Source organism: Amborella trichopoda, chromosome 3, assembly GCF_054954075.1.
Source record: "Amborella trichopoda isolate Santa Cruz 75 chromosome 3, AtrichopodaSantaCruz75HAP2 v2.0, whole genome shotgun sequence".
NCBI classification, from domain to species: domain Eukaryota; kingdom Viridiplantae; phylum Streptophyta; class Magnoliopsida; order Amborellales; family Amborellaceae; genus Amborella; species Amborella trichopoda.
In genome coordinates this window covers 46814877-46842110 of record NC_142338.1, presented here as the reverse complement: position 1 = coordinate 46842110, position 27234 = coordinate 46814877, and the positions used below count along the sequence as shown (strand labels likewise).

At 36.2% G+C, this 27234-nt stretch overlaps 1 protein-coding gene across 6 annotated transcripts in view; it reads left to right on the top strand.

The window, feature by feature from the left end:
- The first annotated feature begins 835 nt into the window (after window positions 1–835).
- LOC18443882 (uncharacterized) overlaps window positions 836–27234 on the top strand; it is a 47613-nt gene continuing 21214 nt past the window's right edge. For 3 of the 6 annotated variants that reach the window (XR_016051351.1, XR_016051352.1, XR_016051350.1), the window contains exons 1-11: window positions 837–1556; window positions 5103–5161; window positions 5300–5431; window positions 5637–5777; window positions 6445–6501; window positions 6944–7038; window positions 7978–8110; window positions 9536–9718; window positions 19531–19724; window positions 19854–19920; window positions 23000–23133. Coding sequence is in view for 1 of the 6 variants with exons in the window: in XM_006854063.4 (XP_006854125.2) it covers window positions 1226–1556; window positions 5103–5161; window positions 5300–5431; window positions 5637–5777; window positions 6445–6501; window positions 6944–7038; window positions 7978–8110; window positions 9536–9718; window positions 19531–19724; window positions 19854–19920; window positions 23000–23133 (1526 nt within the window). In the remaining 5 variants the exon portion in view is untranslated. Of the gene's footprint in view, window positions 1557–5102; window positions 5162–5299; window positions 5432–5636; window positions 5778–6444; window positions 6502–6943; window positions 7039–7977; window positions 8111–9535; window positions 9903–19530; window positions 19725–19853; window positions 19921–22999; window positions 23134–27234 lie in introns of all 6 variants that reach the window. The other 3 variants (XR_016051353.1, XR_016051354.1, XM_006854063.4) reach the window with 2 other exon arrangements.

Below are 27234 nucleotides of genomic sequence, written 5' to 3'. Positions count from 1 at the left end.
AATCAATTTGCAGGTAATGTATTATGCTAATAATGTATTTCACAGACAATATATTTCCAGGTATCCAAACTACTAGCCTATTTGGTATTATGATTACAAGAAAGGGACATATGTATTTTCCCCTTTCTCATGTGAGAGAAAGGAGTGTAAATGCAGTATTGGTAGTAGGGATGGCATTGGACACGAACCCAACCCAAGTATACCCGACATGGGTTGGGTATAGGTCTAGTATTCAGACCTAGTGGATCTGGTCTAGATCCAAAATTTGGACTCGAACACTAAACGGGTTTGGGTCTGAGTCCAGCTAAACTTGTAACCGTAAATTGTTAGAGAGAAAATACTTTACTTTAAACCCTATTCATTTGGGTGTATTAAGGATTGTATATAATTAGAACTAATAGTTATTTTTAGCTATTAAATGACAAATCACATGGTTTGAAATTTAATAGCGGTTGATTATGACCTTGTTGTCAATAATATAGGTACATGAAAGTAAAAAAAAGGCGAAAAAAAAAAAAACTCACAGTAAAGATAACAATGGACCCGAGATTGGATGGAGTAGACCCAAGGCCTAATGGGTACAAATATAGGTTCAATTTTTGGATCCAACGGGTTGGATCCAGGTCCAAAGTATGAGTTTGGGCCCAGCCGGATCCGACCCATAGCCGATCCATTGCCACCCCTAATCGGTGGTGGATGTTCTACCGGGAGGGGAAGAGAGAAAAGACCATTTTCGAGTTTGCTAGATGATTTGGAACTGGTGGACCACGTGGAATGGGAAGACGCACAGAATAAATGAGGAATCAAACAATATAAAAATTGAAAGTTTTATTTTTTTGGGTAAATATAAAAATTGAAAGTTGGACGCTAAAAGCAATACAGACAGCATAAATACTCCCAAATTATTTATTTCCAAAAAATTGCATCATATGAATACATCCTCGGTATGAGAGGCATCATCCCATGGTAATAAAACATGTGAGTAGAAACAGAGGATCTGAAAAAAAAAAGAAAACGCCATGAATTTCTTAACAGACACCAGTCAATCCAATAATATGAGAATAATCCTCTGCAAATCTTAATTAGGGTATCAATCAAACCTCTGCAAAGCAATGCGTCAATCCAAGCTTCTCAAAACTATAAATTTCTTCTCAGAAAATGGTCCGCGAACCATAAGATTCCCCTGTGAATATCTCAATTAAGGTTTCTCAAGCCTCCACACAATATGAATTTTTTATCAGAAACTGTTTCAGGGTCCATAGGAATGACTTCCAAATCTCAATTACGGTTTGGGAACCCTATCTCTGCGCTGTTCTTCAATCCCTTGATGGAAACTATAGCTCAGTTAAGGTTTCGAAGGAGCATAATGGAGAGGAGGGGTGCTCCAAGATGTGTTTTGACGACTGGCAATGCGATTGCAGTTGCTTCTGGCTCAGCTCACTCGGCTGTGGCGTCAGCACTTGCTCATGTTGCAGTCACAGCTGTTGCCATAGCATCAGGGGCCTGTCTTTCAACCAAAGTTGATTTCTTGTGGCCGAGAGTTGAGGAGAAACCAGGTATCATAGATTGATTACTGTTCTCTTTGTTCTTATTCGTAATTCAATTGCCATTTTTTCTTTTTTTTCTTCGGGTTTTTGTTGATGTTTAATGCCTAAATTGGAGGATCAACTACTCATGTTTTATTTTTTTAAATATGCGTTGGAGTGTTGAGTTTTAGATGCAATTCACGAAAAATCGAATGATTGAGGTGGTTGGGTTTGTTCATGTGTTGTTGTTGGTGTTTAATTGTTGAGTGCATGGTTTCGTCGATTACAATCAAGGATAATTGGGTTCCAATGTTGGTGGGTTCCAATGTTGGGGCCTTCTTGTCTGTAAGTCTTGAAACGCTGGTTGTTTTTGATAATTCAACTGGTTCAGAGGGTGAGGGTGCATTCACAATGTTGACTATTTTTTCAATTATGGATAGCTGATTTTTATTGGGTTTATTGATGAGTTTCAGAGCAATAAAAGAGAAATGAAATGCTTTCTTACAGTGCTACGAGGCTTGGACTCAGCCGAATAACTCTGCTGGCCAAGGCTGAGTTGGGTCGAGTTCCATGGCAACTCACCCCAGCCTTATAAAAGAGGTAAAAAAATATAAAACGACAGAAAAAAAATGCAAAGGAAGGGAAAACACCATTATATTAGTTGGAATTAAGTTTTTAGATATTGTGGTAGTTTTCAAGATGATTTAGGAACTTTCATATTTTTCCCTTTTTTAGATTTTTATGAAATATTCAAGATCTAAATCAAATTTTTTAGTAATCCATCTTTTATAGATTTTTTTCATCTTTTTAGTCTTCTAATGCTTTACCTCTTTTATTTTGTTTTTCTTATTTTTAACTATTTGTAATTTTTTATTTTTTTTCCTATTTTATTTGTTGTACATTATTCGGCCCAAGTCCACTCGGACTCGGTCGAGTTACTTGCCTCGGCCAAGGCCTGAGTACCAAGGGGATTTCCAAAACATTGATTTCTTCTGTTGTATTTGCTTATTTTGGCAATATTGGTTTTAATTTGTCAAGTCTCTGATTCGATCATTGACAAATTCTGATTGATGAGCTGCAGGATTCTGAAATTATTAGGAACTCAGGATATTTGGGTTCCAATTTAGTGATTATTTAGGCCTTTGTTTGTTGAGCTTTGAGGTAGATTTTTATAAATTCAAATGGTTCAGAGGGTGAAGGCACATTCAAAATGTTGATTAGGTCTTAAAATTATGGATAGCTAAATTGCCTTGAGGTCTGGTGTGGGGGTAAGGGAAGCACTCTTGAGGTATGGTTTAGAAAGTGTTCTTTTGGCTCTGAACTGTGGAGTTTGAGGAGTAATACATGACTATTCAATTGATGACGTTCTTTTTGTTTTCGCTACACAAGAGGTGGTTTGTGCCGTTACCCCACTTGTTGGATTATTATGGAAGAAATTTTCAAGAGGTGAGGTAGACATTGTGTGATACATAATGTTTACAAAGGTCTTCATTTCAAGTCTCCCTCTATCTTTGTATATACATTTAGACCACACTACGTATGTTCTATCTCTCAACGACAATTGGGGAATTTGTATTCTCCATCTTTCATATCTTAGGCTTTCTTTTTCATCTCCCAGGGTTGCTATGTTTTCGTTTGGATACTATTTTCGGACAAATATCTTTCTTGCCATATGACCCAAATTAGAGTGGGGGGAGAGGCCATCCAAAGCTTGTCTATGGTCTTGTTATGAAATTTCTTTTCGATCCATTTAGTTAGGGGACTTTGTATGCTTGCATCCACTATGGTCTTGGTGTTAAATCTGCCGAATCTCCCCAACAAAGGCATATGAACAGATTGTTGTGATCTTCAAAGTCGGACTTACATAGGAAGTACCTATTGCACCCATGGAATCCCCAATTTTGTACTCGATTGGTGGTTGGGAGCTATCCATGTAAACCACAAGGCCCTAGGGTGTATTTCATTGTTCCATATAACATCAAGTATGTTCTTTGGCCTCGTGTTCTCTAATAAATTCATGAGCAGTTTTTGATGTGGATAACAACCATTAGACACCCATGAGTGTCTATCTTCGCTTAGCTGGAGTGAAATCTTTTCAAATATTAGTCTCCAAGCTGTCAATTTTCTCAGGGAGTCTCCATGAGTTCCCATCCAATGGAAAAAATGGTCAACACCTTCGAAGTTCTAACTCCCTTATAATATCACTCCCAAATATCTCATAGAGCGACCCCTCATTTTTGCCAAGGATCAAATATAAAATCAGTATTAAAACCATTTCCTATGAGCTGCTGGATGATGTTCATGCATGGTAAATTGTTTTTTCACCTCTACTTGAGTTTTGTAATTTTGACATTCATGCCATTTCTTAGTTTTCTCAATCTTCACTGTTTTGGCTTTGATGCTTCTGCCGATGCCATTTAGCATAGGTGAAGAAGATTTAGATACATGGCAAGAGGCATGCACAACCTTTTCATCATAGTAATTAAAATATCAAGATGGTAAAAATGCATAATATTTTTTTTTTTGAAAACAATGCATAATATTTTTCAAAAAATGAGACTCTAAATTTTTTAGATTAGGGACTAGGCTACCACTCCACCTAGCTTCCTGTCCACCCCTGTGGAGTCAAGTACCAGAGGAGTAACTTGACAGGCCAAGCTAGCATGGAAGTGGTATGATGTCTGATGCCGTTTTCCATTGAAATTAATAATCCTCAAAATAGGAAAGGATCTCTCTTTATGTACATCCAAAATATTCAAGTTTGGATGAACATTACCAGTAAAGGTATTTATTTTAGGAAGAGACAAGCCGACCCCTAATACTTGGAATATGGCTGCTCAGATGATGATTTTAGGAAGAGACAGATATTAAATTGGTTTACGAGTTAGGTTACCCTAAACTGCCACATTGTAGGGCCACCTCGATAGGTAACTGTCCTAAAGTTTCTTTGGATTGAAGCTTAACTATGGCTTGATATATGTAGAGTGGATAAGGTTGATGGGTCTAGATTTTGGCTTATATTGGTTATTGCTCATCATGCAGATGCTTTGTTTGTTGAGGTGAATGCTTTCATCACTCGAGGTGATCATGTTGATTCTTCTTCTTTTGACCTCAAGTTGGTGTCTAAATGTTGTTGATGTCTTTCGAGTAGATACTCGATGTGTCCTCAAGGAGTTTAGTAAAGGGGCAAACTGTTTTGCTGGCTTTGGTATTCCGTGTGCATTCTACAGTACAGTCGATCCTGCTTCAATACATGTCACCTGATCCACTAGTCAATGTCATTTTCATGTTTCTTATCCTTTTATATTTTCTTGTTTATAATTTTACTTAACATGGAATGCTTGTCGAATTCTGTGGTAATTGCTCTTGAAAAATGAATTTAAATGACGAGGAGGTTTTTTCTGTTTTCATGCTTTGTTATGTCGGTTTTAATCAGAAAATGCTTTTGTTGGATCTAGCTTTGATACTTGGACTATAGTTTTGATATGCTATAGTTTAAATGACATATCCAGAACCTTGCTTTTTTGGTGTTTAACTGGCATGGCCGGATTTTAGTGATTTGTAAACTACTTGCAGATTCTCTTGTATTGGATGGAGTGGATGTCACGGGGTATCTGATCTTTAATGATGCTAAGGTTCATGTTCTTCCTTGCTTTAGTTACATTTTTTTGGGCTTTTATTGTCCTTGCTTATCTTCCTTGCTTTAGTGACATTTTTTTGGGCTTTTAAGGTCATTGCTGATCTTAATACAACAATTCTTTTTACTGAACTAGGTACAAAAGGCTATTGCTTTTGCAAGGAAGGCACATCATGGTCAAATGAGGAAGACGGGAGAGCCTTATCTGACTCATTGTATACATACTGGAAAAATTTTAGCAGCTTTGGTTCCAGCAAGCGGAGATAGAGTATGTACTCCTGTTCAAAATATTATTTGGATTTTTTATTTCCTTGTCCTTCTGTTTTATGCCTGTTTTGCTTTTTTGAAGCGCGTACGATAAGCATGAAAGTTAAATATATATTTATCAGCGATGAAATCCTTAATTGCTGCCATTGCTGGGGGATGTCCCTTTATATTCTTGTACCTCTAATATTACGACTTCATATTTACAGGCTGTGAATACAGTTGTGGCGGGGATTCTCCATGATGTCATAGATGATGCAGGAGAAAACATTAGGAATGTAGAAGAAGAATTTGGTGATGATATTGCTAAGCTAGTTGCTGGTGTTTCAAGATTAAGTTACATAAATCAGGTTAGGTTGACCATAATTATTCACTAGTTAGGAAAGGATATCTTTATCCATGCGTATATATGGACATGCATCCTTGCCTCACAGCCATTTGCACATGGAGTCATACATAGATTCACTCGTACGTATGCATTCTCATGCTTACATGCCTGCATACAACATATTGGGCAGTACATGTTGTCTCTGACCATAAAGAAAAGTCAAAAGTGCTACCTGTCTTAAATTTCTGGAGTGTTTAATGACTTTGTGGATCACAACAATTTCCTCTTCCTACCTTGGTTTTGAGTCACGTAGCATTGCTTTGAGATGGTGTCGAGGCGAATAGTTTTCTTTTTTGACTGGTAACTAATTCCCATAACCAAATTACAATTATTGGCAGATATCTATGTACATATTATTATTTTCATGTTGCGTTTACTGGTGTGGCCTTTCAAGTTCAAACTTTCAATTAGTTTACATTAATTTGTGTTGTTGACCATTTCCTTTAAGGATTATAAGATATAAAGTTGCTGAGGTGGACTCCTATCATAGTTGATTGGGTTATGGTGCCGTTTATATTTTTAATGAATAATTGTGAACTTTAAGGAATGATCCTGTCATTTGGTACTTTGCATATAGTTACCAAGCTCGCGTACTAGTTTCTATACAATTCTAAATCTTTGTCTTGCAGTTGTTGCGAAGGCATCGGAGGACAAATGTAAACTGTGATTCTTTGGGTCCTGAAGAGGTATTACTTGTCTTACCTAAGCAATTACGTTAGTGGATTTTCTTGGTATTTACTTTATTGAAGATGCCTGTGGTTGAATATGATCATTCTTGTGGTGGCAAATTTAACGTTGTCAAACTTTATCTAAACAAGAAGGTCAGTTAAATGGTTCTTCCCCTTCCTCCTGGAATTTTCCATCCAGCCTGGGTTGTTATTTTACATTACATGTACATCCCAAAGGATTAGCACTAAACGTAAGGCTGCAAATATTTGTAACTATTTGATTATATAAATTTCATCTAATTAACTGCTTTCGTGCTCTCTCTATTAAACGAGTGCTCTTTGATTGATAGAAGAAGCTGTTATGTTGTGTTGTTGTTTTATTAGTACTTGCTGTAGTTCAAAATGTTGACATGAGTTTTTCATTTGTAGCTTATATATTCTTTTTTTCCAATTTTCTTAGGCAAATAGTCTACGGGTGATGCTCTTGGGCATGGTTGATGACCTTCGTGTGGTTCTCATCAAGCTTGCAGATCGTTTGCATAACATGCGGACCATGTAATGACCACCCACATAGTTGTCATTCTCTTTGCCATATTGTCTTGATCAAACAACTCAATCTTATATTTATCATCCAAAAGAAAAGAATGGAATGGCACTTGTAAAGATATGTGCTCCATTTGTCATAATGATCAAAGGGAAAATGTTATTGATGAGAATTTCACTCTCTTTAAAGACCTAAATTTTACATGTTCTTTCAATTTTGCCAATGTTTTGCACCTTTTTGTTGCTAGTTTTTACTTTCATGTGATTCTTTTATAAGCTTCATGGTCAGGTAAAAGTGGATTTGAAGTTTTCGTATATATTTTTTCTTGCAGATTCTCTTTCTCTCTTAGTTTGTAATTGACTATTAAATCTAATGAAAGCCTAGTGATGTTATATTTAGAAGACTAATCCTTTTGTAATTGGACTTGGTTTGTTGCCACATTTCTTAGTTCATGAAATTGTTTCATGCTTGAATAGCTTGTATTTTGTTGACTTCTTCTGGTTATTCTGAACAATATTTTTAGGCCATATTTATAAAAGCAAAATATAGAACCCTCTTTTCCATATTACAATAATCAGAGACTTCACTTTACTCTCCAAGCAGTGGTTTATTGAACTGAGTAATTGACGTGGTCTCCATAGATATGTATTTAAAGAGTGTTTTATTGGACTTAGTAATTGATGTGGTCTCCATGGAGATGTATTCACTTATGCATGTCCAATATCTAGTTAATGTTTTAACTGATAGAAGTTCATATCCTTTTCTATTGCTTTCCATAGTTCCTTGGTAATCTGCATGGACATGTTCTATTTTATAGCCAGGTAAAATGATTGATATTTGTTAATCTTTCGTAGTATTTGTAGAATGCAAATTGCTTACTCAGAGCTGTTGGAAATGCTGATTGGAATAATTAAATTGTCGGTTCACTATTTTGTGGTCTTATGTTGTAGCTATGCTCTGCCACCTCCAAAGGCTCAGGCTGTTGCACATGAGACTTTGGCCATATGGTGCTCACTTGCTTCTAGATTGGGGGTTTGGGCTGTAAAAGCTGAGCTGGAAGATCTTTGTTTTGCTGTCCTTAAGGTCTGTTGATGTTGTACTCAATTATGTTTACTGCAACTTATTTGGGCAGATTATCGAATGTTGAGTGCATTTAAAATACTTGAGCTCTAATGAAACTAAGCATAGATCTAATGCTTGATTTCTTAATGCTGAGAAAGAATTTTCGATGGACTTCCTTCCATGACTTCTATTTTCTGTTTTTCTCGTTTATGGAAACATTTGTGTATTTTGGATTTAGTAGTTTGTTCCTAGATTTCTTTTTCTCTAAAAAAATCATGTGATATATTCACTGCAACAGGGAAAGATTAATATTTTAATATATATTTTTTTCCATTATTTATCCTTTGGGTAAGACTATTTTGGATCACTATTCTCTGGATTTCTTGTATTGCGTGAGGAGGTTCATTCAGGTCCTTGTTTGCTGTTGTAAAGAGGTCAATGGGGTATAATCTTGAAAATTTCTTTGCATATTCTTGTCTTTTGTTGTTTTAAGATTGCTCCTACTCTCGATGAATATTTGGCCCAATGGGTAAAAATAACTGATTGTGCAACATATAAAAATTTGAACTTTATTTGGGCCTGATCCCAAGCACAAGGAAATTGAATTACTACAACCCAACAAGTTCTTTTTTTCCCTTGGAATTCCAAAAACAGGAAATAAAAAGAAAAACTACATGACTCATATCTCCATTGCATACATAATAAAATGCATACTAGTTGTTGGGCTTCGATTGCCAGCAGGGTCTGTTTTGTATATAGTACGATAAGGACCAGAGGGCCTCACGAAGTCTGTTGTTTCCAGTTGTAAAACATGGAAAAGAAGCGGTGTTTTCAATAGCCGACCATTCACAAAAGCCAATGGCAGTAGTGGTACATTGACCACCAACATTTTCTTAACCATTTGGACCAATTAATGGACGCTGAGCTTTTCCCAAACATATCCTTAACTTTTTGATAGTATATTATCTACATATATGTATGCCTGTAATGCCTACATTTGCATATGCTAATAATTTAGTGCATAGCTCATAGCATGCTGTTTAAAATAAAATGATATTCTTCTATATGCTCATTAAATGAGATGTAGTACACGACATATACTGTTTCATGTAGTATGTGACATATAGACATGCATACCGCATACGTCTTACATGATTCTTGAATGCATATATTTGCAAACGCAACAAAACCAACTTTTCTTTTCATAAATAAATTTAGCACCCATGTGTGATGCTAGTAGCATATGCCTTTTGTTATATCTGAACATAGTACGTGTTTCTATAATGATTAAACTGACGATGTGTGAACCATGTTACGTCGATTTTGTGGTGCCTTAATACATGGCTGCATGTAGATGCACTTGTATTGTTGCTATAGCATATGTTGTTTCTTCAAGTGATTTAAGTGACTAGGATGTCATGCTTAATGCCTTGGTTTCTGTTTCAGCCATATACTTTTCGCCGAATGCAAGCAGAGCTTGCTTCCATGTGGAGCCCCAGCAAGAGGCCAAGAAATTTGAGGAGAATCACACCCAAAGATGCTTCTCTTGTGAGTGTGCATTATAATAATTTGATTCTTGCTCCTCAAGATCAATCTGCTGATTCTGATGACAATATGGTAAATATGAAGGTAATCAACTTTTATATCTTCAAGTTCTGGATAGCATTACTTTTCATGTTGCGAAATTATCTCAAGGTTAATGAAACACTGTGTTCAAGAAGGCGATTTCAGACACATAGGTGGGTGCCCAGATACCTTGGTGACCTGCACATAAAAGAGGGGGAGGGCTCTAGGCTTGTGAAGATTATATTTGGTGGGCTTGTTGGTTACTAAAACCCCCTCATTGAGTGAATAGAACATTTATCTTTATTAATTAACATTTTTTCACAGTTTTCTGTGCGTGCTATTTACTTGTGTAGTTCAAATTTAGGCATACAAGATTTTGAAATTTGAAATTGAATGAGCTTGAATAAGTGAAAATTGCAGAAGTCACTAATGCCACATTATATTAAAAACAAAATCATCCAAAAATTAAGAAGAGGCATAAAATAGAAAAAAAAAAAAAAATTTCCATTTCCAATCTTTGGAAATCTAAGGACTAATAAAAGTATAGAAAAATGTGGTATGCTTGAGTTTATTGACATTCTTTTAGGATTGAGTTAATCCATCCCAATAAAATGTCGAAAAACTCAAAATGAAACTGCACTTCAATGAGGCGAAATCCAAAGCCAAAAAGAAAAAGGAAAAAAAAAAAAAAAACAGTAGCAATAATCCGGAACAAAAAAGAAACAAATAAAAACCCAATATTTACAATTTATAAATATCATCAAACCTTAAACCAAGAAATGAATTACACTTACCTCTCAAAATCCAATCAAAATTGGCTTGAATTGGTGACCTTTGGTTGTTGATAGACCTTTCTTGCAACCACCTCAAGTCTAAAAAATCTAAAAAATTTTGTATTGAGGATATTTTCATGGAGAAAATGAGCACAAAGAGTTTTGGGGGGGCTAAAATCCCCCCCTAATACCCTGTTTCCCCCTTTTTGGGGGGCAAAAATTTTGGATTTTGCCACTGGCAGAGGGCCTATATAATTGAGCCACCTAGGCAGCCCTAGGGCTCCTAGGCGGTAGCCCCGATACTTTTCTGAATAGGGCCCTGCCTAGGCCCTCCCTTTGGATTGGTTCCCTGGCCGCCTTGGTCCCCTGGCCGCCATGCAAATTTTTTGATCTTCAGAAAAATCTCAAAAATCTTGTATTGACGTTTTTTTTTCATGGAGAAAATGAGCACAAAGAGTTTTGGGGGGCTAAAATCCTAAAATTCATTGGACTAAAACTCCATTTTAAACTGAAAATGTAAATCTGTCGAGCACTTTGGTGTTTCTAAGAGGAGAAAAAAATATGCCTGATGAATTTGCCCATGAAAATCATATATTCAGGAATAGAGAGTGAGTGAAGTTCTCCACATCTGAGAGCACCACCATCTAACGAAAGATATATTATGAAATTTTAGAATGTGATGTGTATTGGTCGAGGCTGATTTTTCAAGTCAACTTGATGCCACCTTGACATCTCCTTGACATCATGACCGCATCATGCACTTCATTAGATGTTCTTAAAAATAAAACTTTCTTTACTAATAAAAAATTACTATTAAATTTTAAAGTGGTAGTGCTTCCCCATTTGGTAGCTCTGTTTTATGCATGGCAAAACTTTATAAATATTCTTTAAAAGAAATATTAAATGGTGACTCTTAAATGGCCGTGATAACTAGATGACCAAGTTGCTCATGCCAAATTTTTCTTGAGGCCTTGTTGAGAGCTTTCTGCAGCTGCTAAGTAAAAATCTCTTTTCAAATTAGATAGAGGTGACCTCTATTTCCATGTTCTATTTTGCTTCCTGTTTTGGGTCCATCTATTCATCCAATAGTGTAAACCTAAAACCTGCAAAAGTAAACCATTAGAAGGTTACATATTTATTGGAATGTTTTGCATATTTGTCATGCTAAAATATGTTTAGAATAGATGGAGGTCTTAATGTTAACGATAGAGACATCAGTGGTATTGGAAATAAAAGGAATAAACTTTATTGTATTTGGGAGGCATAACTGTCATTTATCTTTTGTTTAGTCCTTATTTGACCTTTGTCTGTAAATAAAAGCAATATTGTCCATAGGTTGTAATTAGGGTTATTACTTAATGTTATAAGATGGGTGTAGGTCACAGTTGACCTCTAAGCCATTCACTTACCCTCTCTATCTCACATGTCTCTCTCTCTCCCTTCTTTTTCTTCATCTTTATTTTCTTTCCTCTCTTTCTCTCTCTAGATCTGACCAAACTATTTTCTTCTCTACTTTAGTTTCAACTTGGTATTAGAGTCAGACGATCAGTAAGGATGGTATTGTAGCGCTGTACTCTAGGACTATACTATAGCAGGGGGTCGATCTTCAAAGAGGTGCACATGAACTGTGTTTAGGGCTGAAATCATCCTTTGGGGTTCGATGACATCATCATATGCCCTATAACCCTAACTTTTTCTTTTCAGCAGTATATGTACCAATGTAGGTGAGTTTTTTTTTTTATCATGATGCTGGATGTCTATCAAGTATTTGTTTAGAAACCTAGTTGTTGGATGGATTGGAGTTTGTATGCCTCAATCAAAGTAGTAATGTTAGTGCTTTTTTTGATATTTTTCTAGAAAAAAGGGTGTGTGCTCAGATCTGAGGGTGTAATTAGATTTGTAAAACCTTTTATTTGAAGAGGCCAAAGGGTGTAAGATGATCTCAATTGTTGATCAAGATATGAGGTGTAACCAGATCTTAACTACAGTAGATAATGCCTCTACATGCATCAAATATGGAGTCATCTAGACCCCAAATCATCACAGTCAGGTTGATGGAACCAACTATTTAGAATGGGCCAAGTAGGTGAGGCTATTTTGGGTAGAAAGAAAAACTAGGATACATTGATGGACATGTAGGAAAACTTGATCTGAAGGATGCTAAATATGCATACTAGGAAGCTGAAGATATGGCTATTATGAATTGGATACTATTTACAGCCTAATATGAGTCGATCCTTTATGAATTACAATACCTCTTAAAGAATTATGGGAGGCAGTTTCTGAGTCTTATTCCCAAAAGAAAAATATTGCAAGGGTTTATGAATTGGAGCAGCAAATCAGTTATTTTAAACATGGTGATTTGTCACTGAGAGACTATTATGCCCATCTACGTGGTTTTTGGGATGAATTAAGTCAGCATCAGCCCAAGCAGTCTTCTTCTTGTGCAAAGGAACAAAGAGAGACTGAAACAAAGGAATATTTTTGATCTTTAGAGGGGAGTTCATGGAATATGAAACAACTAGGGCAAATGTTCTCGGTGGCGAGAATTTGCCATCACTTGGTAGTGTTTCCATCTTCAGTGTGAAGAAACTCGATGTAAGATAATGGCAGTGTCTATGGGTAAAACTAATATCCGCCCTATTCAAAATTTTAATGGTAAGCGAGGTGGAGAATTTTTGGGAGCCGTGGTAGAGGCCGAGGTGGTGGACGTGGCCGTGGAAACCCTACATTGATGAAAAGGACAAATTAAAGTGCACCCACTGTGAGAAGACTCGACACACAAGGGAAACATATTGGGATTTGGTTGGACCCCCAAGGCTAAATTTTCCAAAGGCAAATTCAGTAACAATTAGTGAAAGTACTGCCCTAGTTACTCAAGGGCAACAAGATACCATCTCCTTTGAACCTTAAGAAGAGTTGGTGACTATTCCTAAAAGAGAGCTCCTAGATCTCAAGCAGCAGACTTCCATTTGAGACCCTTCCTCCTCAAGTTTCACATTGCACAATTAGGTATATCTGCATTAGTGTATCATATCTTTGCAAATAGCTCTGAAACCCCTTGGATTATTGATTATGGAGCAATTGAGCATGTGATGGGTACGACTGATTTTTTCTTTTCTTATATCCCTTGTTCTAGTCATTAATCAATTAAAATAGCAGATGGTTCTCTTATTCCAATCAAGGGAAAGGGAACCATACATGTTACTCCTTATGTTAACTTGTCATCCACCTTGCATGTTCCCAATGTTCCTAGTAACCTCGTGTCAGTTAGTAATCTCACAAAGACCTTAAACTGCAGTATAACCTTTTTCTCTTCTGACTATATATTCTAGGACTTGAGGATTGGGAAGACATTTGGGCATGGCCGTGAAAATGGAGGGTTGTACTTTTTGGAGACTCTTGATTGTTCCTTGACTACAGCAGCCACATTATCAATTACTAATAAAGAAAGGATGTATTTGTGGCACACCCGACTTGGTCATGCTTCGTCTTTTACTTTGCGTTCTTTGGTTCCTAAATTGTTCGAGTCTCTGGGTCAAGTTCAATTGCAATGTGAAATTTGTGAGTTGTGAAAACATTGTAGAACTTCATTTCCTATCAGTATCAATAAAAAGAGTTATGGTCCTTTCTCTCTTGTACACTCTGATGCGTGGGGTCCTTCACTTGTTGCATCTGCGTTTGGTTCGTTTCTTTGTTACTTGTGGATGATTGTTCTAGATTTGCAACTATTTATCTAATGAAACACAAAGATGAAGTTGCTAATCTATTCAAAATCTGTCACAAAATGGTTAAAAGTCAATATGATGCACATATTAAAGTCTTGCGGTCTGACAATGGGGCTGAGAATTGTCAAAAAAACTCAGAGATTATCTTCTTGATCAAGGGATTGAGTTCCAAACATACACACCTAAGCAGAATGGTATAGTTAAGAGAAAAAACATACACTTATTGGAAGTCACCGGGCTCTTTTATTGGGAATGAAATTTCCAAATTTTTTTTGGTCTGAAGTAGTTCTCACTGCTGCGTTTTTAATAAGCCGCATGCCCTCTTATGTTGTTGAGGGAAAATCTCCCGCTGAAATTGTTCATCCCAACTAACCGATGTTCCTTGTACCTCCCAAGGGGTTTGGTTGTATATGTTTTATGCACATCTTTGGTAAGAGGGACAATCTCGGTGCTAAAGCTGCCAAATGTATTTTTTGGGGTATCCATCTCATCAAAATGGATTCAAGTGTTATGATCATATTACCAAGGTCCGCTATGTCTCCATGGATGTTACTTTCTTTGAATCTGTTCCATACTTCTCCTCTGTAGGTCATGAGTGCTCTCTTCTGGGAGAGAATAAGATAAAATTTAGTGAAGAGAGTGCATCAGCTGTTCCCCTTCTTATTCCCACAGCACCTTTATCTAAAGAGAGTGGTTTATCTCTAAAGAATGGTACACATTCAGAGAAGGAGTTGAAAACATATACCAGGAGGAAGAAATGGTATAACCTGAAGTTCTAAGCGACTATACCTCGAATGCTAACTCGGAATCAGAAACTATTCCTAAACTAGGTAATTCTTTCACCCTCTCAGAGAATCCTAATTTAGACTTACCTATTGCTATTCGCAAGGGTACACGTTCTTGTACTCAACATCCAATGGGAAACTTCATATCCTACAATTCTCTGTCTCCCTCTCATCGTTGAAAGTAGGACTATGTGACCTGGGCAAGTATATACTAATTACAATTTTTTTTTATTTTTTTATTTTACCACCCGGATCACTTAGAAGTATCCAAATACAATATATAAACCAATAAAACCACAAAATATGCCAAGGACTCTTACTTTCTTACCATCAAAACACATTCTCATTCAATACATAAATATGAAAATTACATAACGCTTTGAATGTATTCAAGAAAGCATGAAATAAATCAATACCGTATACCTTGCCTCACGTTATCCTCAAGAACTTCGTACGCCTCACACCAGGTCTCCTCCACCAATGGCACACAGGATCTTGGTATAACTTTGTCTCATAACTTTGGAAGCTTAGTCAAAACCTCTTGAGAGCATGACGTAGGATAGGACTTGACCAAGGCTCAATACAAATCAAAACATAATGCACATAGGCTTGGGGGTGTCCTGTAGGGTTATACCTTCTAATGAAATTGAAACCCTAACTTAGAAAATAAGAGAGAGAGAGAGGGGCATACCTGCCTTTAGGGTTAAAGAGAGGCCACTTAGTCACAAGTGTGTAAAGAATAGATCTCCATAGAGAGTATTTATAAAATAGAGGCTAGGGTTATAGGGTCTAAGGTTTTGCCATCATTATGAGACTTCATCTTGACCTTTGATCATGGAGACCTGTGGGGTAAAGAGATCTTAACTATTCATTCTTTAGATTAGCCATCATAATTAAAGGAATGAGGTGGAACCATCATACCTCAGTTTCCATAACTCTATTCCCATCAAATAATTGTGTAGATAAAATACTATGTTTTTACAAATCTAATTCCAATCAATCTCTATAGTTACTTATTTGAAATCAATCAAGTCCTTTTCATAACACTTTTCATTGATTCTCAAATAGGTGGCTTCCCTCACAAGCCACACTAATATGGACAGAAGAGGAAGTCAGGCGGCCCACTCATGGAGGGCCATGTGGGCCCCACGCCCACTAGTGGGGGCTCATATGTGTTGGGCTTAAAGTTCTAATGGGCCCCCACACCCAAAATGATATTTTATATTAATAAAAGGAATGTTATAAAACCAATAATTATTTTTCTCTCTTTGAATATAAAAAATCTAAAAATTTGATTTTTTTCTTATTCAAAATTATTTTTCAATAAAATAAAATATTCAGAGAGGTCTAAAAATTCATTTTAATTATCTAAAATATAATTAAAACATAATTAAACATATTTAAGAAGATTTGATGGGAATTGAATCAAAAGAATTAGGAATATAACAAATATACTGAGGACTCCATCTTTTTTAGAAATTGCATCGCATCGCATTGCATCGCATCTTCTCAAACTGACCAATCGTTCCCATGACCAACAGCCCTTTGCAAGTGTTCATGTTTGGACTATCAAAGTTAGTTTATAAATAAAGGAGACACGATCCTAGCCCTTGGATTACAGATTCCTCCCCAAGGACTAGTCCATGACCCATTCTAGCTCTATACCTCATGGGTCCTTCCAACACAATCTAGTGTTGCATGGAGTCATCTCTTCAGGCCATGTACACGACGTAAACCCTTACGCAGAGGGCTGCTTCCAAGATGACTATCTAGTATGCATGCTGTATGACGGTAATGATTAGAATTTGGCTCTTGTCCTCTCTAGCCAACAATCGCTCACATGGGTCATACCCAATCCCCTAGCCAACAACCCTAAGCACAACTTTGACCTCATTAAGAGATGACCCCACATCGAAACCTTTATCGGTTGTGTACAAATGGTCAAGGCTACGGGTTTTAGACATCAACCTGAGCCATTGCTCGTCAAAGCTCATATAAATAATTTCAGTGCATGCTCTCGTAAGGCCTTTAAATTGCCACATAACCCTAACAACCGTGCCTTTATTTCTGCTTTGTCTTCGTTTAGAATACCTTCCAATGTTGGAGAAGGACTTTCACAACCTCAATGGAAAGCTGCCATGGGTGATGAGATGTGAGCACTTGAGCAGAATAATACATGAAAAACACTATAAAATACAAAGCTGATGGTACCATTGAAAGTTATAAAGCAAGATTGGTTGCAAAAGGTTTCACCTAGACTGCTGGTATAAATTACCAAGACGCTTTCGTGCTTGTGGTGAAGTTCAACATTTTGAGGATCATTCTTTCACTAGCTGTAAATAAATTGTAACCACTCCATCTGCTAAATATTAAGAAGGCATTATTACGTGGAGACATCCCAGAAGAAATCTATATGGCCACACCTCCTAGAGCATGTTTTAAATAATTCAGTGAGGCACTATTGAAATTTGGGTTCAAAAGGAGTCAAGCTGATCATACACTCTTTGTGAAGAAGGATGCTGTTGGAATTACTGCCCTTATTGTGTATGTTGATGATATTGTTGTGACAAGGGATAATGTGAAGAGCATGGAGGATCTTAAATCTTATTTAAGCAAGGTGTTTGATATCAAAGATTTCAGGACCCTTAAGTATTTTTTAGGAATTGAAGTGGTGAGATTAAAAAAAAAGGGATAGTCATCTCCCAGAGAAAATATGTGTTGGCCTTGTTACAAAAATGGGGATGTTGGGATATAGACCTATAGATACTCCTATAGAAGTTAATCATAAACTTCATGGAGAAAGGAGAAAACTACTCAGAGATCCTAATCAGTATCAACGAATAGTGGGCAAGCTTATATATCTGACAATCACTTGACCAGACATTTCCTAGGAGGCTAGTGTGGTCAGCCAATTTATGCATGCACCACGTAAACCCCACCTCGATGCTATGTACAAAATATTAAGATATCTCAAGTTTGCACCAGGGAAAGGGATATTTTTCTCAAATCGAGGACATCCTACTGTTGTAGTTTACACAGATGCTAACTGGGGTTAGTTGCCAAACTGATAGAAGATCCACAACTGGCTATTGTACCTTCGTTTTGGGAAACCTGGTTACTTAGAAAAGTAAGAAACAAAATGTGGTGCCAAGATCAAGTGTTAAAGCAGAATACAAAGCAATGGCTCGTGGTACATGCGAAGTAATGTGGATCAAAAGTGTTCTTTTTGATTTGGGTGTTAGAGTTATGCTTCCCATCACTCTATATTGGGACAATGAAGCAAGCATTAATATCGCAGAAAATCCTGTTTTTCATGAAAAACTTAATACATTGAAGTAGATTGTCACTTTATCAGAGAGAAGGTTGCTGCCAAGATCATATCCCAAAAGCCGTTGGACGGGATAATTATATGATATCACAAACAAGTTGGGCATGATTGATATCTATGCACCAACTTGAGGGGGAGTATTGGAAATAAAAGGATTATTGTATTTGATGGACAAAATTGTCATTTATCTTTTTTTTAGTCCTTATTTGTCTTGTATCTCTAAATAAAGGCAGTATTGTCTATAAGTTGTAATTAGGGTTAGTACTTAATGTTATAAGAGGGGTAAAGGTCACTAGTAACCTCTGATCCACTCACTTGCCCTCTCTTTCTCTTTATCTGTCACACGTCTTTGTCTCTCTCTCCCTTCTTCTTCTTCATCTTTATTTTCTTTCCTTTCTCTCTCTCTCTGTCTCTAGATCCTACCAAACTGTTTTCTTCTCTACTTTAACTGATGGGAAGCGCTGACAAGTTCTAGTATCTTCTACGTCTGATATGTAGACAGGAATGCAATATTGTTATATAATTTGTTGTTTGAACTTTGAAGGGACATATATCACCAAGAAGGATTTGGTATAATATGGTTTTATTTCACTTTGCAATCTGGAAACATATGCTACTTGTGAAAAATACTGAAAAAAGGAATAACTAACAGGCAGATCAAAATTTCAAAACGGCTCCTACCCAAAATATATTTGTTGAATGAAGGTGAGAATGAGTGGAAATCTTGGTACGTATAGGATTCTGGGCCCCATGTTTAGTTGTATAGCAATTGAAGGCAGATTATCATCATAAATGGATCATTCTGTCTGAAGGAACAAGTAGTACAAGGAAAGAATGGATGGAAGTTTCAGTTCTGTTGCTTTTTGCAGTCTTATGAAGATTTGCTAGTCATGAAAATATGTGCATAAAATTGAAAAGCATATATTAAGTACCTGCAGAGAATGCTGGAATGCATGAGGATACATTCTGAGTCTCTAACTCTAATTTTCCACAAAATATTTTTGATAGCCGAAGTTACAGAATAAGAAATGAAGTCTTCAATCACTTAATGGTCCTAATTGATATTTAATTTGCTACATAATTGTCTATTCATGTAATAGAGGACATCTTATTTTCTCTCTCCCCATCCTTATACCTATCAAAGAAAAATATGATGACACCTGAATTTGTTTCGTATATTTCATTTTGTACTTATGTCGGTCCATTTCATTCGCTCTTTAATCAGAAGAGGCATATCCGTCACATTATTCCTTATTTGCAGGATCTTTTAGAAGCTGTACTTCCATTTGATCTGTTGCTTGACAGAGGAAAGCGCTCTTTTTTTCTGGATAACCTCAGAAGATGCTCGGATTCACCTAAAGGAATACCAAAAATTGTTTCTGATACTGGAATTGCACTTGCATCTCTTGCTGTTTGTGAGGAGGGACTTGAGCAAGAGTTACTCATATCAACCTCGTATGTTTGTCTCATCATTTGTGACCAGCCCTAGTTTGTTACCCATGTTTCTGCATTATTTAATCGATCCTAGACCTTAATATGCTGGAGTTGTACTTCATATACTATCAGTAGTGTTTGATTTTGCAGATATGTTCCTGGAATGGAAGTAACTCTATCTAGCCGCTTAAAAAGCCTCTACAGTGTCTATTGCAAGGTATTATCCAAAATTATAGCATAACCCCTATCATAACTTCAAATACTTTATACTGTATGAAATGTACTTGATTTTTTATGTTCTGGCAGTAGAAATTAATCTTATAAGTTGCGAACTGTATTCACCTATCAATGGATAAGACCATTTCTTGAACACTAACACATTTGATTGAAAGTAGTGTGAAGATGATTCTGATGGCTTGATGAATATGAAATCTATTGCAAAGTCCCACTTAATTGCTCAAATTGAGTGGAAAAGTATTGATTAGTGCGGTAACAATAAAAAAAAGTTTCATGAGTAGATCTTGTAAATTGCTAGTAAGACGCTAAGGAAGGTGGACTATACTATGTGGTTGTTTTCTTGTTGAGCTTGGTTATTTGAATCCTGAGTGTTCATGCTACAATGAACTCATTAATCCATTTGTGAAACCTAAAACTTTTGGTGATGATAGAAGGAACGTTGTGAATGGAATTTTCTATTGATATGCGTAGTGGCAATAGAGTTGGAGAATTTTTGGACTTCAAATAAATTTCTTTTGGGAGATTGTTACTTCAAATAAATTTCTTTTGGGAGATTGTTAATGGGAGGAGACTGATATGGAACTTTTATGGCTCCTCACCCATTTCTAAAGTGGCTTTTGAGGTGTGGGAAATTATAATCTAATTTTCTTTGGAGACAAAGTTTGAGAAACTATCATTAAAATGGTCAAACCACCTCAAAAATTCATAAAGATGGTCAAATCAACCAGTTTGTTAACAAATTGGTTACTTAAAAAGAGCATTTCACTCAAGTATCTGCTCAATTATTTTGTTAAAAAATAAAAGTGCCCCTATTCTTGATTTAGAATCATGAACAAGCAAAGGTATTTTGGTAATTTAGCTCCATTTTTATGATCTAGCCAGATGATGAAACCTTGTTCCAGTTTCCAAATGGAAGCATGTGTTCTTTTATTAAAATATTTTGTTCTGGGTTTTGAATCCAAACAAGTTGGCCATTTTGATAATTTGTTTCCACTTGTTTGATGGGCTAAATTACCAAAACGCCCCTGCTTATTCATGTTCTCAAACCCAAACGGGGCACATTTTGGAGGATTTTAACAAAATTTGAGGAGGAACTTGAGTTAATTTTCTTATTAAAGTAGCCACTTTATTGATAAATTGGTTGATTTGACCACCTAGTGATTTTTTAGAATTTTTTAATTAAATGAAACTAGTATATTAACTTTGGTTATTCAACTATTAAACCATTTAGCATTTTCATTGTATCCATATGCTTTCTTATATAATTGTCACTTAATTTGTCAAATTTAATTTTATGTTTTACAATTATAACTATTTTTCTTTTTTTTTTTCATCATATTTACCTATTCTAATGATGGGAATTTTTGTTTTGCTTTAATTGTTGTAGGTATATCTATCTTAATTTCAATGGAGATATGGATTTTTTCTTTTAGTAGGTTTTAGTTTTGTTTTGATAAGAAATCTTGTTTAAAGAGAGATTTAAGAAAAACTGGAGGGAAGACTGAATATAGAGGAGAATTTAAAAGTCATGCTCCAATTTCTTTGCTCATAGTAATATTACAAAAATATATTTAGAGCAAGCAGCCCATATGATGCACATGCATGGAGACAACAAGAGTCACTTCTTTGATTATTAATGTTTTAGAAATAGAAGTTACAATTTTTTGGGTTAATGTATGGGTGTTAAGTGGGCCTCACAGTATATACACACACACACACACACAAAGAGATAAATTCTCGCTCTCAGAAAGAGAGAGAGAGAGAGAGAGAGAGAGAGAGAGAGAGAAAGCTCATGGCACATGTGATGCATGATACTAAGTAATTAAATGAAAAAGAACTTTTAAAATTATTTGATTTAAATTGAAAAAAGAATTTATTATTTTAAAGTGGTTATTCAATTATTAAACCATTCAGTATTACCATTTTATCTATATAAGATCTAATTGTCATTTAATTTGTCATATTGAATTTTTTATTTTTTATATTCCAAGATGACGGGATTTTTATTATTCTAGTAGGAATTTCCATCTTAACTTGATTGGAGCTATCGAATTTTTCTTTTGATAGGATTTTTTTTACAAGTAATCTTGTTTAAGGATAGCTTTTAGAAAAACTGGAGGGGAAACAGAGCATAGAGGAGAATTCAAAAGTCATGCTCCATTTTTTGTCATAGTAATATTATATAGATATTTTTAAAGCAAGCAACCCACATGATGCATAGGAATGGAGACAGCGAGATACTCTAATCCTTCTTGATTATTTTTGTTTTAGAAATAAAAGTTACAATTTTGTGGATGTATCATTTATGGAGAATGAAGATTAATATATTGATTTAACAAAAGATGGAATTTCTAAGTTTGAATTGCTGTCCTTTTGTAGTTAACATTTTTGAATGGGTAGTTCAAGAATAAAATCTTTTTGTCGGAAGATGTGAAACTTAAAACTAGGGTACTTTTGAATAGGGGTATTTATAGAAGTAACATTTTTGAAGAGGGGTATTTTGGGGATAAAATCTGACAAATGATCCTCCTCCAAACTTGCTTACAAAGAGAGAGAGAGAGAGAGAGAGAGAGAGAGAGAGAGAGAGAGAGAGAGAGAGAGAGAGAGAGAGGAGAGAGTTTTTCATGTGTGCGCATGAATTTTAATCGTGTTAATTTACTTATCTTTCTTTTATCTAAGAAATTTGTATGGATTTGATTAATTTTCTTCCTAAATACCGAGCGGTTGCTAGTTATCTTTTATTGTGGCCTAAATGCGGTCTTTTTGTTTATAGTCCTAGCTAATGCTCTCTCTCTCTCGATATATATATGCACACACACACACACATATATGGGGAGTGATTTCATGCAACGGTTGTATAATAATATAACACAACAATCTTAAAACTAGGGTACTTTATATACAATATATATATATATATATATATATATATATATATATATATATATATATATATATATATATATATATATATATATATATATATATATATATATCGTTGGCCCTATCTCCGTCACTTAGGGCTTTACAATTGCTAATTTTTGTATTTTCTTGATCAGATGAAGAGAAAAAGTGTTGGGATTGATCAAATTTATGATGCCCGTGCATTGAGGGTGGTGGTTGGTGATAAGAATGGATCACTGCATGGTGCTGCTGTTGAGTGCTGTTACAACCTTCTTAACATTGTACACAGGTGAATATAGTTGTCGCACTGCTAGATTTTTATGCAAAGAGATTTTATTGGCGCTGAACTTGTTGAAATACTGCTATGGTTTCCTAAATGTTGCATATCGGTGACTCATTATATATTATATGTTTTAGATCATATCTGGTTCCTACTGAGATCAGGAGTTGGGAAGCCTCCTTATCTTGTTTTTTCTTTGAAGGAATATGCGACTGTATTACTATCATACTGCATTTAATACAAAAAGAATGGTCATGGTTGGTTGCCAACATGTAGGGAGCTCTGTACAAAATGGGGCATAAGGGCATCTCTTAGGGTAGTATAGTTTATACAACAAAAAAACTTATTGACAGCCAACAAGTATATTGTACTGTACAAAGATGACATAATTGTGATGAAATAGATAAAAAGAGAGCGGAGACAAAAAGAGAATGGATAAAGGGAGAAAAGAGGAGAGGGGAAAGGAAAAGTTGGTTTGAATCATGAGGAGGGGACGTGGATTCAGGTCCGCTGGCTGCCCCTGCCTTCACCAACACATCCGCTAGGTGGTTGGCCTCATTTAGTATGTAGCTGAATCTGACTTGAAAGGCCCTGCACAAGATGTGTATATGGTCAAAGAGATGTGCTAGTCACCATGGGCTTTGAGCAGTGTTTACCTCCCATGCAATTACATTTTGGAGTCACCCTCAACTTTGAGTTGGGCGATATTGACGTTAGCCTGATGGGTGTTTTTAAGGCCTTCTAAAAGGGCAGTTGTCTCCTCCATAGTGGAATCTGTATGGCCTAAGAAGCCTAAGAAAGATAATGGATTGATTCCTTCAAAGTTAGTGTTAATAGTAAAATACCAAAGAGAAAGAAGATAGGAATGAGGAAGAAGAGAGAGAATATGAGAGAAAAGGTGAAACGTTGAAGAGATGACGCTGGAGGCAGTTGCATTAGGGTTTGATGGCCTCCATGTCCCTCTCTAATCTTTCTTATGTATAAATTACACTAATGCCCTTGTGTATGTAAAAAGGATAGGAGTTCCCTATTGGCCCACAAACAAGATGTAACAAAAGGAACTAATTTGAAATATATTGTTAACACTTCCCCTCAAGCCAGAGCATATGCCTAGCTTGGAACAAGTCATCTAAATCTGATCATGAGAGTTTGGTGAACATATCAGCCAACTAATCCTTCAACTTTACATATGGAGTAGATATTTGCTTTCTCAGTACTTTTTGTCGAAAAAATGGCAATCCACTTCAATATGTTCTACTCTCTCATGAAATGCTAAGTCTCTAGCTATATAGATGGTTGCTTGATTTTTACATAACATCTTCATCGGCTTTGTAACTGTGAGTCCCATCGCTTCTATCAATGTCTTCAACCACATTAACTCACATGTAATGTGAGCCACGGCCCTATATTCAACCTCTACACTATACTAGCTACAACATTCTGTTTCTTACTTTTCCATGTTACCAAATTACATCCAACTAAAGTACAATAAATTGTATTAGAGCTTCTATCTTTTGTATCCTGTTGTATCGGCATCAGAATAGCTTTCAATGCTGAATGGCCATTTTGCTTGTAGATGAGCCCTCGACCTGGAGCCCCCTTAAGATATCTCAAGATTCTTTGCCTGCTTCCTATCGTGGTGTCTTGGGAGAATGTGTGTGCTCACTTTTTATTGGTCAACTCTGATGAATCAATCATGAGCCCCTGCATGAGACTGTAGGTCACGGGTCTTGTTGGGTTGATTTGAGAAGATAGTCAAGGATCACGGTTATTGGGTCACTTTTCTTGACCCATTGGTACTGATTCACTTTTAGAATTTTTTTTTCAAATATTTGTGATTTTAGAAATTATTTGGAATTTTAAAATCTTTTCAACAGTGAAAAACCCTTAAAAGGGCGTTCTAGAATTTATAGAATTGTAGAGGGGTTAGGAGGAACGCATGTGGGGGCCCTTGGATCCAATCCTTACAAGTGGACCACACCTAAATGTGTGGGATGTGGAGCCCATGGGGCCCACATGTGACACAGAGGTGGACGTCTCCCTTTTCTTGAAATTCTAGTTTAAATTTGAAATGTTTTTTTTGAAGGGAGACCTTATGGAAATCTTTGGAAAAGATTGTGTGACCTTATTTCATGGGAGCAAAGAATATTTATGTTTTGAAATATTATCTCAATTTTTTATTTTGACCAAATATTTTGAATTGAATTCCTACAATCTTTATAAATTCTAGTCAATATAAACTATGGTTTTATGATTGGTCTTATCTTAGGTTGACTAGAAGTGGATATGGGTTAGATTCGGAGGATAAGGTTTCTAGATTCCTTCTTAAATCATGATGGCTAATTCATGTGATGAGTCAGATTTGTTTCTCTCACACTTCAAAAATTACCTAGGAGTCATGTGACGAAGATGAATTCTAAATTAATTAGGCATTACCTAGTTACACTTGAAAGCTATAAATAGAGGGTAGATCCCTCATTCTCACCACATGAAATTCCTAGCGTCTCTCTCTCATTCTCTCTCCTCCATTCCTCTCTCTCTCTCTTCTCTCCCCTCTCTAGTCCCAAAGGGTGGCACGCCCCTCCCCAGGGAATTTGGGGCAACATGCCACCCATAGATTAGATAGAGGGCCATGCTTACCTAAAAGGACCAAGGGGGGTGCCACTTGTGGCTTGCCTTAGAAAGGTCAAAAAGGGTTTAAGAGAATCCCTAGTTTGTTTTATGCTCTCAAACCCTTGATCTGAAAAAGATATTTCCTTAAGGAGCTTCCCAATTCAGATAGTTCAGTAGGGCCAATAGGATCAGAGTGCACCCTCAGTCAGGTAATCTGGTGTGGGTTGTACCAAGTAATAGGGGCTGACTTTAGGCAAACACAAGTACGTCTTCCCGGCTGTTCTAAGTTTATTTTGAGTCATAATTATTCAATTTATTGCTAGTCTCCAGGAGCATTATTTATATTAGAGTTTATAGTTAAAGCTTGTATTCAATCCTGGATTTGGTCATATTTATTTGGCAGTAAAAATAGAATATCCTTAGTTGTATTTAGGGTTTTATTTATTGTTTACAATATTGTTTTGTGGCACTTCTAAGTGGAATTCAGATATATTAATAAAAAAAAGAGAAATTATCTTATTTTACTCCCTTGAATTTCACGTAACCGCTTCTTTCAACTTGCCGAGAACTCCAAATAACTCTCCTTGATCCATCAATAATTTAGTACTTGGATTCGTAGGCATATCAATTGGCTCAGTGCCCAGGTTCACGATTGAGCATCGTTGTTTCTGACAACAAATCTATTACATACTTCCTTTGAGAAAGACTATATTGTATTTAAAAGGTGATATTTCCAAGAAAATAGCGTACATGTCCCAAATTCTTTTTTCTAAACCTATTGTCACAGAGACCCCTCAATTTATTAATCCTTTGTTGATCACTCACTATAATGGCATTGCCATCAACATAAACCACTAAGACAATTATACCTGCGAATTATTTCTGAATAAATGCTGAATGATCCACATGGCTTCCTTGAAACACATACGCCATGAAAATTTCACTAGACTTGTCAACCCATGCGTGTGGGGAGTGCTTCATGCCATAAATGACTTTCTTCAACTTGCATACCTTGTCTAACTCCCTTGAGCAACTACGTTGGTAGTTGCTCCATATATAGGGGTGGCAATGGGGTGCGTCCGGTCTGGGTCAACCTGGACCTGGACCCGACCCGAATCCAACTCAGTGTTGGGTTTATGTGGCCATTAAAGGCCTTATGAGAGCTTGTATAAATATTTCATATAGTGAAACATAAACTTAATGGTAATGTGGTCCTCATGTGGACCATATTAGGCAAATACTATTTACTGATCTTGGACTTGGCTTGACGTGCTAGGCCAGTTGAGTTGGAAAACCCAAAGTCTCTGGGCATAGAGTTAAACCGATGAGGGTTCTGTGTGTCATCACTTGATGAGGTCGGAGTTGCCTAGATGAGTGAGCCGAGGGATTGTGTGGCCATTGTGTGTGATGGTTGGCTTTTAGAGATTGGGCCAAAGCCTCATCCCTGAACCATCATACGACATGTATATAGATAGTCGTATCGAGAAAGCAATCGAC